The following is a 13,180-nucleotide window of genomic DNA, read 5'->3' as shown; positions in this document are numbered from 1 at the left end:
CTATTATCAAACATGATGTCATGAGGGCCTTTAATGCTTAGTCCAAGTTGGACTCCAGGAGTTTTTACCTCATTAATGGTGCCCTATTAACCCTGCTATCGAAGACTTCGGATGCTCAACTGATCAAATACTTCATGCCAATTAGTCTGATTCATAATTTAGGAAAGCTTTTCTCTAAGGCATTGGTGACCAGGCTGGCGCCGAGATTGAATAAGCTGGTGAAGGTGAACAAGAGTGCATTCATAAAAGGCCGCAATATTCATGACAACTTTTGGTTCATTCAAAGTGCGAAAAAGCTTCTGTATGGTAAGAAATTGCTGAGATTGTTACTCAAGGTGGACATCGTGAAGGCATTCAATTCTGTCTCCTGGCCTTTCCTCCTTGAGGTACTCCAACACATGGGTTTTTCTTGCAAGTGGATAGATCGGATCTCGACCCTTCTCTCTGCAACGAGTACAAAAGTTGTGATCAATGGCACACCCAGTTAGCATATCTATCACAATATAGGATTACAGTAGGGTGACCTGATATCGCCGATGCTTTTCCTCATTGCAATGGAATGCCTAAATGCCTTGATCTCCAAGGCAGATGACACGGTACTCTTCTAGCAACTTGGCCACTGTGCCATTTCACATCACACATCCTTCTAAGCGAATGACGTGGTTATTTTTCTCCCCCCCCCCCGGTCGTTGATATGTCACTAATCAAAGAAATTATACGATTCTTCGATGGTGCATCAGGATTGGCTACAAACATGAGTAAGTGACATCTATCTCCAATTCGGTGCACTCAAGATGAGCTGGATGTCACCCTCTCTATGTTTCCATGTCAAGTGTCAGAGTTCCCTTGCAAGTACCTTGAAATCCCTCTCTCAGCTACCAAGCTAATAAAGTTCAAGCTCCAGCCGTTAGTCAACACCATCATGGATCGCTTGGCGGCATGGAAGAGAAACTGATGATGTCCGGTGGTTGTCTCATCCTCACAAATATCACCCTCACCTCCATTCCGATCTATATGTCCATGGTATCAATGTCCCACCATGGGTGATATGGACAATCGACAAGCTACATAAGGCTTTTCTTTGGCGTGACACTATAGTGGTGTTAGGCGGTAAATGTTTGATTGCATGGATGAAGGTGTGCTTCCCAACTGAGCTGGGTGGGTTAGTCATGTTGGACCTAACGTTGTTTGGGCAAGCTTTACGTATGTGGTGGCTTTAGCTTCACTGAGTTGAACCTACGCGAACTTGGTCGCTAATGCTTGTTACGGTCGATGCACAGATGCAAGAGATTTTTGATGCATCACTCATGGTGCAAGTAAGGAAGCCATAACACATTGTTCTAGAGGGACTGATGGATCCAAGGTCATTCGGTATGCTCCATTGTGCCTAATCTCCGGGTAGTTGTGCCTAGAACATTTGGAACAGTAGGACAATCAATGAGGGGTTAGATGGACACCGCTAGGTTCGTGATCTCTAGGGTAAGCTCACGGTTCAAGTGTTGATCGAATATATGTCCTTGTGGGAAGCTGTCAACAACATCAACTTGCAGCCAGATCTTCTGGATGTATTCCACTGGAAGTGGACACAATCAGGAAAATACTCCACCCAATTGGCATATTGTTCGTTCTTCCTTGGGCAATCTGCGGTGATGGGAGCACGTCGATTGTGGAAGGTCCAGGCACCTAAGAAGTGTCACTTTTTCATGTGGATGGTTCTCCACGGCTGGTGTTGGACTTCAGAAAGATTGCAACACCATGGTTTGTGAAATCATGGAAACTGCATGCTTTGCTCCCAGCAACCGGAGGGGCTTGATCACTTACTCCTCACCTATGTCTACATCTGAGAAGTTTAGGCTCGTGTCCTCTGTCATTTTCATTGGTAGATGTAACCAAGAAGGGTTGACGTCGTAGTTGAGTGGTGGCTGTGTAATAGGAAAGTGGCAAGGAAAGAACATTGAAAGACATTAGTTTCATTGATAGTTCTGGTGTTGTGGCGGCTTTGGAACTAACGATACGCTAGGATTTTCTGAGGAAAAGCACTACTTCTAGCAACATTGGTGAATGCAATCATGGAGGTGGAGGCCTCACTATGGTAAAGAGCGGGCCTGGTCATTTTGTTGGTTACAGTAAAATAGGGATGAGTTCGCCTTCATGTTGTCGGTCAAAGGTCGAATTTTGTCTTTTTTCTTATTTATTCTCATGTGTGCGCCTCGACAATGTTTGTTCGGCCCTTTGTTTATGTGTCTTCCTTTCCTCTCCTTCTCTCCCTCTCTCTCTCTCTCTCCTCTCTCTCTCTCTCTCTCTCTCTCTCTCTCTCTCCTCTAGGGCTGGTAATGGGTCGGGTCGGGTCTGGATGGAGCAAAACCATGCCTGACCGGAAACCTACCACACTCAACCTGACCCACACCCGACATAGAAAATAGACAAAAACTGGCATTCGAATCCGCACCCATTGGGTGCCTATCGGGTCGTACTCTCAAATTTCTCACAACAGCTGCCAGTGGAGATGGGGGCGTCAGGCGGTGACGGTTGCATGAGGTGGAGATGGGGGAGCGTGATGGTGGTAGTTGTGCAGGGAGGCACCAACGTGTGGCTGCGCGGCGCTGGTGACAACTACACGTGGTTGCAGCAGCCGTGTGGGGAGGCGCTAGCGGTGACGGCTACGTGGGGTGGAGATGGGGGCTCGTGGCGGTGGCGGTTGCTGCACGGGGAGGCGCCAACGCATGGTGGCACGAGGCTTCTACGCAGGGCGCAACGGCGGCAGTGTGGAGCAGAGCAGGGCAGGGTGGCGGTGGCAGTGTGAAGCGGAGTGGGGCGGTGGCGTGAGGCAGCATGGGCTGGCGGCGCTGTCACATTTGACCATGACTCCAAACTAGGGTGCAGAGAGAGATGGAGAGAGATGAGTGTTGGGCTTGTAGATGGGCCGGACGGGCTAGGTGAAAAATGGAAATTGAACGATCTATATAAGTTTTCACAGGTACCCAACCTGACCATCAGGTGAATTCAGAAACCCAAGTCCGACCCGATCTATATCGGGTACCCGACCCGCTAAACCTATGGATGAAAATTTAGATACGAATCTAGACCCATCGGATGCAAAACCTGCCGGTCTAATTGACAGCCCTACTCTCCTCGCGGTATTTTAGTTTAGTTTCTTGCGTTGTTTGTTTTTGTTCACACTGTTTTGTATCGCGCTCTCTCTCTTAATGAAATACTGCATTGCACATTCTCGAAAAACAGACAGATAGCAAAATGTCTCCGATTAATGATGTTCCTTCAAAACTCAAGTGAAGGATCGATCTGTGTGTATGCACGTGTCTACCTCTGTTAACGTCAAATATGTAATACTCCTAGTTGGATACTCTAAAAATAGGCAAAATAAAGTTTGATGAATTAGTTTATGAGCAAAAAAACGTGACGAGTTGCTGCGCACCAAAGGGAACGAAAAAAAAAAGACACACGAGCTCTGGCCTGGCTGGCAGCGAGCACTTACAAGAGCGTGGAGCACCGCGCGCGGGCCAACTCCGGCGACGACCGCATGCCTGACCATCGCCTTCTTCTGCAACCCTCGCGGCGACCTCCCCATCGCGCCCGCAACCCAGCTGGTGAGCCCGGAGTTGCCGGCGGTTTACGGGCAGCCCTGCAGCTGATCTATCTATCTCAAGTACTGTGCACGCATCCTGACATGCATGCACGCATGCTTCTCTATCAGACTATCAGTCCATCGTTTGTGACCCGTTAAGTTGGAACTAGTAATCGGTGTGTACGAATTTCAGATGTTGTGGTTAATTGTCTGTGAACATGCATGATGATTCATGAACCGTGGTGTGATTTGGAACTTAAGGTATATATTTCAATTTGAATTCTAATTCTATGCTGAGCATGCATGGTACTAGCACCGTGCAGAGCACAACTAAACTAGTAGTTGAGAGGATGACTTACAGCAGTTCCAGACTAGTTTAATTCCCTGCTGAATGGTTACTGTGCAGAGCATGTACCATCTGGTACTGCATGCAGCAAGTAGACAAGGATAGAGCAGTAGCAAAAATTGTGTAACTCCACCAGCATCAAATCAATAGTAATAATCCAGTTCGGGAATAATTAAGGTACAGAGAGCTTGATTCGGCTCACGAAATAATGTTCATTTCACATTTCCACTTCCAGAACCACCAGCTCCAAAGCTGAAACAACAGCTATCTAGCTGGTACAAATCACAATTGTGTAATGATATGATAGCTACTCCGGTTATCTGAATCTGATCAGCCAAATCTACCAACCAATGATGCATCCTGTGTGTCGCAGAGCTGCACCAATATGCCCTTGCCGTTTATTTGATTTTCAGCAGGCTATATATGCTATCAATCAAGCATTCGTTCTTCTGCCATTTGACTTTATCGGCTTCGGCCCAGTCACTGCTATTCAAGGTGTGGTCAGTTTGGTAGTAGGCAACATCTCCATGGTCGCTGACAAAGTGATCGACCCTGAGGCTCCTGAGGAGAACGCCAAAGAGGTGAAGAGGCAGCGGCCCTGACTTCTCCGGCTCCCGGTAATATCTGCCCAGCACCGGTCTCGCTGCCTTGGTCTGTTTTTTTTATAAAAAAAATATTTTTATTTGACAGGACAAACAAGATGAATGTTAAAGTTGTTTCAGCTCACAGAAGCAGTGAGCAGTGTTAGTGTACGTAGTACAGTAAGCATTCAGAGCAGAGCAGCGGCAGCAGCAGATGAAGAAACTTACGGCTTCGACGAGGTGGTAGTGAGGAATCTGTGGGAAGAGGTGATGGATGACATGGGTGCCAATGTCATGGTGGATGCTGTTGATCCATCCGTAGTCCCTGTCCACGGTCGTCAGGCCCCCACGCAGGTAGCTCCATTCCTGCACTCAGCATCGCAGAGCATTCGTTATGAGCTACATGATTCATGAACCAACAGTGCTGGGACAGTGGCACCTTTCTTCTTCCTTCCTTCCAAAGATGAATGGTGTACCAGGATTCCAAGAAGGTAAGTAAGTGACAGTACCTCGCCGCGGTACCAAGGGAGGTCACGGTGACCATGGTGGTGAAGGTAGGTCACCAAATCCAGCCACATCACGAACACCTGCATGCATGCGGTTGCAAACTTAATCGGTAGCGGCCATTAAAATTTCACTGAAATTTCGACAAAATTTTGTGAATTTTGAGAATGTTAGAGGGGAACAAAATATCTAATTTCAGACTCATAGAGTATATGATGAAAATGATCCAAATTTCAACGAAATTTCACGAATTTTAGTCTTTTCGCCGATGAAAAAAATTGTAAAACAAAATTGGTAGTACACATCACATCTTTTGCGACAGTTCAGTCAGTTGCCTTATTAGAACTGGTACGAGTTGCTTACAAGCAAGAGGTGCAAATCAGTGGTTGCCTACCAGGTATGGGATGCCGTACATCTTGACCACCTGTGCCGGGCCGAACGCGCACGCCATGGCGATGAGCGAGGCGAGCATGATGCACCAGCAGGTTGTTGACACCATCACATCGCTCCTGTCCCTGGGGCTGAACAGATCGCTGCTCGGAAGAAAGTGCGAGCCGTTCTTGCCGGGGGTTCTGTGCCACTGCATCCACCATTGCAGCAGCTAGCATCATCAGTCTATTCACCACTCCAAATTCAGTTGTGGGCTCAACATTTTCAGAACGAGGCAGCTGAAGATTACAGGTACATACGAGGTAGACAGGGAAAGCAAGCAATGGGAACGGGGGTGTGAAGCGTAGCTTCTTGGTGCGTGGCTTGAGCTCCTGGTACACCTTCTCCGTGATCTGCAGGCAGCTCCAACGCAAACATATTTGCACATCGCCAGTTAGTTAACAGTTCAAACTGAGAATGCAGCTGGAACCAAGCATAATACTACACCAACTCCAAATGAATACTCTCCCCGTCAAAAATACTTGACGTTTTAGATATGATATAGTCTTTGATGCTTTACTTTGATCACTATTTTCAGCTAGAATGTATTTATAATTTCCAATAAGTTTATAAGATTATGATAGTATTTTAAAGATAAATTCACACATATAATTTTTATGTTTTAAAACTAAATATTTTGAAAATTATTGTTGATTAAAATTTCTAAAGTTTTCAAAGTTTAATCATACCTTATTTAAAATAAGGTATATTTATGACCGAATGTAGTATGGTTTTAGACCATGTGTGAATGAACAAATGCTCGTACAACTCCAATCTAAGCATCTTGCTAGTTTCAGCTGAAAGGAAGGAACCAGATGCCATGCATGTGTGGAACTGTGGATGGGATATATTCCATCAGAATTTCGCGGCGATATAGAATAAAGAGCGAAATGAACCGATGCTTATCTTGACAAGACTGATGCAATCGAGACTTGAGGGTGAATTATTTTTCTTTCTGAGTGAAAATTCGTGGAAGTGATTATCTGAAATGAAAAGTGATTATCTGAAATGAATTAGAGGTTAAAGAGCTGAAAAAAACATCTTTCCCTGATTCACTACTTTCTCCATATATTTTATTTTAGAGAATTATTAAAAAAAATCACTTTATTCAGAGAATCACTCTTCATAGAGAATTTAAATAAAAGAACTCTACCAAACAAACCCTTTAAATTTCTTTAATTCTGAAAAGGGCAAGGCAGATCTGTGGTGACAGAGCGCTAAATCACATGGAGCTACTACATGTCAAAGGGTTTTACATTATAAAATGCTAGCTTAGATCCAAACACATAAGATTCGATGCGCATCTCAAAGATCTGTCCGTGCAGATTACTGCTTTAGCATCAACTCAAAGATCTGCCAGCTGCTAGTTGTTGTCGCTGGTCGACTGCTGGAGTGCTGGTGGGACTCTTAATTATTACACTCTTCACTCATATATACATGTGATTTGAAATAAAACATAATCTCTAATACATAATTTTAAATATTATTTTTTATTAGAATATATTTATAAAAATTATTAAATTTGTGGTATTATAAATACAGTTTCAAGATAAATCTACACATATAATTTTAAGATTTTCAAACTAAATATTTCAAAAGCTATTGTTAATCAAAATTTTAAAAATTTAACCGAATTTTTTACAAAACCATATGTATTTATAATGAGAGAGAGTATTATTCATTGGATGGACCACATCGAGCTATGTTTGCTAAGCAGCATGATATTTGTTCCTGCATGCCATGTGCCCCCATATGTATATGCAGATTGAAAGCTGCTGCTTGTTCCATCGACACTTTGGCAGACAGACACAAGGACGGTCAGTAAATTTTTCGTAAAATTACTACTATTGTGATGGGTCTGTCGTAAGTAATTTAAGGTGTGTTTTTTTTTTTTTTTGGCTCAGATCGGACCAAACGAACGGCATCTGCTCTGTGTCTGAATTGTTCGTAACGGCGAAATTCGGAAAGAATAGCACAAATATAGTGTCAGATGTGTTGGATTTTATACTGACCGGGTGCCATGATTCATCCCTCTCGATGTGGCCATGATTCTGATGGTGTGTTCTGTGGCTGATCCTCCTGCATGCATATATGACCACCAATCAATCACATCAATAGGTTAATGGCAGAGTATCCTGCCTGCATATATGAATTTCCCTCGCAAAAAAAAAAGATGGATGAATCAGAGGGAGAGATATATTGCAAACAAAATTTTCAATATGCATTATTCATATGTAACGCAGAGCTTGATTTAGTCATACGTTAATTTGTGTTGCGTTCAATATCAGCCGCCTGCACTGAGGTAATGGTATTCAAATTGTTGCCAATTGGCCTGGACCCTGGAGCTAAGATAATATATATTTTTTCGAAAAAAGGCAGATACTCTGTCATTAATTAAAAAAGAAAAGAGTTTTTATAATAAAGCACACCCGTCCTTTAAAAAACAACAAACCCTTGTTTAAAACGAAGTGATGAAACAGTAAAAATGTTAGCACACAATAGCACTGAACGTCTCTACTATGCACACAAGAGAGAGTTAAATAGAAGTCCAAAATACTCCTATTTTGGCATCGACGTCTTCCAGTATCATATACTACTACAGTACTACTATATCTTCAGAGATTCCCTGTCTCATGAACTTTTTAAATTCAAGCAGAGAGAATAAATATCTAACGACTTCTGACCGATCATTGTGTGCCTAATTTTTATGTTGATCCTTTCCCAAAGTGTGAAGAAAACCAAGTAAAAAAACACACTAAGGGAAATGATAATACTAGTGGTTTATAGCTAAATATTTAAAGAAAGAGAGTGTTAAACATTAAAAAAATATAATTTTTAATACATTACATGTTTAAATATAATTAATTATCTAATATAAGCAGTGATGTTTAAATAAACATCCTTATTTCTTTCTAAGCATATGTGACAGTATTGTTGAGAAAAGAACTATATTTTTTTTATAAATATTTCCTCTAAACACTTAATTGTACGTGCTCTAACCATGCATTATTTTATACTGGAAGCTAAACTAAAGACGCCAAAGACCGATATAAGTCGCGCAAAAAGTCAACCTTGCGGTCACATCACATGCTCATAAGCTAGATTAATTAGGTACCTACGTGCATCTATATATCTATCTGTTAATGAAGACATGTAATTAAGGATGCATGATGCAACAGAGAGATGTAGCACCTATCAGAATTTTTTATTAATAAATAAAATTTAGAGTTCATAGGTAAACATGATTTATCAAATATTTTAAATATACCAAATAAATTTTAAATAAAATACCAATAATTATAATAAATATTTCTATAGGTCCATTGATAAACACGCTGCCGATTTTTTTTTCCCGAACCTACCATCCATGGTAGGGGACGAGGATGAAGGAGTGGAGGAGATGGCCCACCACGCTGTTGAGCATCACGCTGTCGGAGAAGCTCCCGTGACCACTGCAATAATATATGCAACCACCCGAGATACACATTTGATTAATTAAATTAATTAACACCAGAGTAAGGAGATATATATATATATATATATATATATATATATATATATATATATATATATATATATATATATATATATAACTCCCTTCTATCCGAAATAAATATCGTTTTAGATATTGACATGATTCTTAAACTACAATTTTAACTTTTATTTTTGTTAAAATATATTAATAAAATATAATAAAAATATATTATTATAAAAATATTTTTCAAGATAAATTTATCTATATTATTTTTAAATATTCAAACTTAATACGTAAATAATTTATAATTAAAAATTGAAATCGTTGATTGTACTTAATCTAAAACGATATTTATTTTAAACTAGAGGGGTAATTGATTAAGGTGTTTATTGGCAATTAATTAACATCTTATCCTGTGGTGTGTGCAACCAATTCAACGAGGACGGACGGACGGACGGGCGTACCAGTCGTGGCCGAGGACGAAGAGCGCCCAGAACATGGTGCCCTGCGCCGCCCAGTAGAGCGGCCACGCCGCCCAGCTGTCCAGAGCCGACGCCGCGAGGGCCAGCCCGGTCACGGCGGCCACGTCGCGCGCCACGTACGACAGCGACCGCCAGGGGCTCTTGCGCCAGCAGCGCGCCGGCACCGCGGCGCGGACGTCGCCGATGCGGAAAGGCGGCGGCTTCCCGGCGTCGAAGAACTGGCGGCTGTCCTCCGTGGCCTTGGCCGCCGCCTCCTGGTCTGGGCGCCTCGTGGCCTTCCTCGGCGCGGACGACATGGCTAACGGCGAAGGTGGTTGTTGCGTTGGTTGGCTTTGCGTCCGCGTCGTCTGCATTGGTCTCGACCGGACGGAGGCGGAGAAGACGGCGCGGGCGCGGTGGACGACGACACGACAGGACAGGAGAGGAGGGGAGAGGAGAGAGGAGGTGCACGTGACTCGGTCTCCGACGAGAGGGAGGGTGTCGCACCTACTTATAAGCTGGCCGGCCCACTCAATGGTCATCATCCACGCGCTCGGCTCAACGGTTTGGCGTCAGCCATCGTGATCTAGGCTAATGAACTTTTTTATTTTTAAATAAAAAATTGAAAATATATACACCCGTTTTAAAACATTGAAATCTGGACTCATATCGCCCGTTGGAAATATGAACGGGCGTATAAATTTGCAAATTTTTATTTAAAAAAATTAAAAAATCCTAGGCTAATTCTCCTAGTATTTAGAAAAAACCTCTACAAAACAAGTATTTAACCAAATTTTTAACTATTTTAAAACTGATGTAGTATAAATTACCATAAAACATCCAAAAACTATTGGTTATATAGGAGATGATGTGATCAAGTATTATGTAAAATATTTTTGCTATTTATCTGTCAATAGATTCTTGATGAAAAATCTGTCAAATTTGTGACCGTTTGATTTGCTTTAAAAATCTCACTCGGTTTGATTAACTGTTGTGGATTTTTTTCCTTATTGTTAATCGACTTGCACCACAACCCATTAAGGATGCCAGCCTGTACCCGGGTTGAAATTTCTAGCCTCGATTTCTACACCCTCTATCTTGCATCGGCAGCATCGACTCTATCCTAACCAGCAGACAGGTGTCTCTCTCCTCCTTTTTTTTCTCGAAGACTCGTGCTCTCTCTCTTCTCTTCTCGCTCTCCTCATCCTCCATTCCTTGTCCAGATCGTGCGCTCGTTCAGCTCACGATGAGCGGGCCACTCGGTGGATTTTTGATCTGTGTGTTATTGGTTATTGTTGATTTCTTCTCACATCGCTCCTTGACCGGTGCTCCTTTGATTTCTTCTCTTTTTTGGTTATTTTCGCTGCTAGGGTTTGGTCTGTTGCAAGCAGCTAGGCATGGGGAGATGCAATTAGTTGTTTCTGCACTTCGGTAAGGTCATTTGATTTTTGCTTCATTGATCTAAATAGTGTTTGTTGGGTTTAATCCCTTCTGATTTGTTTGTGCTTTCATGTTGGCGATGGGGAGTAGCAATTTTTTCAGGTGTGGCAGTTTCTTCGTGGAGCAGCAAGCTATTTTCGGATTTCTGACGTGCGCACTCGCTATTTTCCATTGTAATCAGTCAGGTTAATCCACAAACAAATCTCTGTTTATCTGTTGCTTGTGCTTGTGATAGCTGAGCTGTGGCCTCCAAAATTTGCCTATGATAGCCCTATTGTTTTGAGAGGTATATGGCTGACCTATGTTGTTTGTCAGCCTTACCTATTGCTGGTAGTTGTGCTTCTGGGAAGAATGCCTGTTGCCTTTCTATTATTTTCCTGCTGATAGGTGATGGTTAGCTACCACTTTTTGTCACCCCCTCTGTGATGCTAGTGATAGCTGGGCATACTTGGTTGCCGTCCTAGTGATATCGTCCTTATCATTCTTCAGTAATATTTGTTAGCTAAGGTGTGCTGCTTGGCTTGTTCTTTTTGCCGAGTTGATGAAAGGTGAGGCTTCGATGTTGGAGGCTTGATGTCATTGCGCTGCTCCTCTATGTTGTTGATGGAGCTGGTAGATGTGGTCCTGTATCTCTATTGTTGGCTGCATGATAATGTTATATGCCTGCTGTTTGTGGTTTACTCTGTGTTGAGCCCTCAAGCTGCCTTATTGTTGTTGATAAAGCTGGGAGATGTGGTCCTGCATCTCTATTATTTTGTTTTTCTTGTAGTTTTGTTTGTATACTCATTCATGTTAGGTAGATCTATACAAACATTGGACTAACTAATGGCCCCATTGTAACCAACAATTTTATAGAGTTGATCCTTGGAAGTAGCCCATACACAAAATGCAGCACATACACAAAACATATGATCCTTGGAAGTATCCCATATATGTTCCTTAGATAATACGAAATATATTGTAATGAAGAACTTAGTTACATAATGATCAACCATCATAGTACTTTTGTAGTTTATTCATCAGATAATACTTGATGAAATATTGTTGCTATTTTAGTACAAATTATTGATATAAATCCTTGCTTAGTCCTGTGTTATGCTTTTCTCATTGTCTTTGAGTTGAGCTGTCATTTGTATTTCTCTTCTTCCTTTTGTCTTTCTGTTCTTGTCCTTCTACTACAAATTCATCCTTTATTAGACTATAGTAAAAGCTACAAATTCAGTCATAACTTTTTTAGTTACCTTAAATTTTTTATAAAAATTGCAGTAATGGTTCTATTTTTACCTTCTGTAGTAGTGTTGATGTCCTTCTTCTTTCTCTTCTGCTTCTTTTTGCTCAAATCAAACTGTAGGTGTTTGAATTTACAATCGTGAACATTGTGTCCTGCCCCTCCACAATGTCCACAATTGTATTTTTGCTTACTTAGTATTTTTTTCAACAGTTGGCATCCATCAATTTTTGCTTACTTAGCATTTTTTTCAACAGTTGGCATCCATCTTTTATTTGATAGTGGTCTCCCTTTTGTATTTGTCACATCTAGATCTTGCACTTGGATAATTGATTCTGAATCTATGTCTTCTCCATTTATCTGCACATTTTCATTTGATTGTATATAGTCTGTTGAACTTTGTGGTTATTCTTCTGCATCAATGTTGTCCATTAGCTCTTCCATTCTCGCAATTTTTGCAAGCACAAACTTGTATTTGCCTTCTGTTCTTGCCCCTTTGGATGCAATATCTGCAAGCCTTCTGGAGAGTATATTGAATCTCAGACTTACATTATAAACCACATGTGTGTTTGATGTGCTTGATATTTCTTTCTTCCTTCCTCTTTTTCTCCACCTCTCTATTATGTATTTATCTGGAGTCTCTTTGATTTTTTGCTCCAACATTACTTTCAGGATGTGTGAGCATGAGAGGCCATCTTTCTCACATTTCACACAAATGCATGTGTACTCTTCTGCATTTAAGTCTATCATCACAATGAAAGCCCTACTTCTATGTTCTTTCTTTTTGTGATAATCTAATTTGTAAACCTGATATGTTTTGTCCCTCTCTACGACTGTCACATCTAGTTTTGTTGTACCTTTGAGCTGAAACTGAAAATTTTTGAAATTTTTTCTATTGTATAGCAGCATTGCTTGTTCTTCTATCCAATATCCAGACCAAAGCTTTGATGGCCTTTTTTATGTTTGATTCATGATCTGAATGCTCTTCGTTGTCAAATATAGTTTCTTGTATCCTTTCATACTCCTTTAGAAAGCTAGTAACACTATATGTAGGTCCAACATTTGCTTTGTACCTTGCATTTGTTGATTCACTTCTTGCAGTGCTTTGTATGAAATGATAGAATTGATGTTTG

General features: G+C 41.5%; 1 protein-coding gene and 1 long non-coding RNA gene across 2 annotated transcripts; one reads left to right on the top strand and one right to left on the bottom strand.

Moving 5' to 3' along the window:
- Positions 1 to 4,048: 4,048 nt before the first annotated feature.
- LOC133906655 (fatty acid desaturase DES3-like) lies at positions 4,049 to 9,881 on the bottom strand. The gene is made up of 8 exons (XM_062348617.1): positions 9,383 to 9,881; positions 8,806 to 8,895; positions 7,456 to 7,522; positions 5,704 to 5,796; positions 5,409 to 5,594; positions 5,020 to 5,097; positions 4,739 to 4,876; positions 4,049 to 4,582 (listed from the first exon to the last, which is right to left on the bottom strand). The coding sequence occupies exons 1-8, from the start codon at positions 9,751 to 9,753 to the stop codon at positions 4,328 to 4,330; spliced, it is 1,278 nt and encodes a 425-aa protein (XP_062204601.1). The 5' UTR covers positions 9,754 to 9,881; the 3' UTR covers positions 4,049 to 4,327.
- Positions 9,882 to 10,596: 715 nt separating this feature from the next.
- On the top strand, positions 10,597 to 11,004 carry LOC133906656 (uncharacterized). The gene is made up of 3 exons (XR_009907825.1): positions 10,597 to 10,656; positions 10,750 to 10,810; positions 10,910 to 11,004. It is a non-coding gene; the product is annotated as an uncharacterized LOC133906656 (long non-coding RNA).
- The last annotated feature ends 2,176 nt before the right edge of the window (positions 11,005 to 13,180 follow it).

The sequence above is a fragment of the Phragmites australis genome, chromosome 23, assembly GCF_958298935.1.
Source record: "Phragmites australis chromosome 23, lpPhrAust1.1, whole genome shotgun sequence".
NCBI lineage: Eukaryota > Viridiplantae > Streptophyta > Magnoliopsida > Poales > Poaceae > Phragmites > Phragmites australis.
This window is presented reverse-complemented; position numbering and strand designations above follow the sequence as displayed.

Coding starts and splice junctions, on each gene's coding strand:
- LOC133906655 (XM_062348617.1), bottom strand. CDS start 9,753: ATGCAGACGACGCGGACGCAAAGCCAACCAACGCAACAACCACCTTCG. Junction 5,797..7,455: donor GGGATGAATCATGGCACCCG/GTCAGTATAAAA, acceptor AGCTGCCTGCAG/ATCACGGAGAAGGTGTACCA. Junction 4,583..4,738: donor ACTACCACCTCGTCGAAGCC/GTAAGTTTCTTC, acceptor TAAAAAAAACAG/ACCAAGGCAGCGAGACCGGT.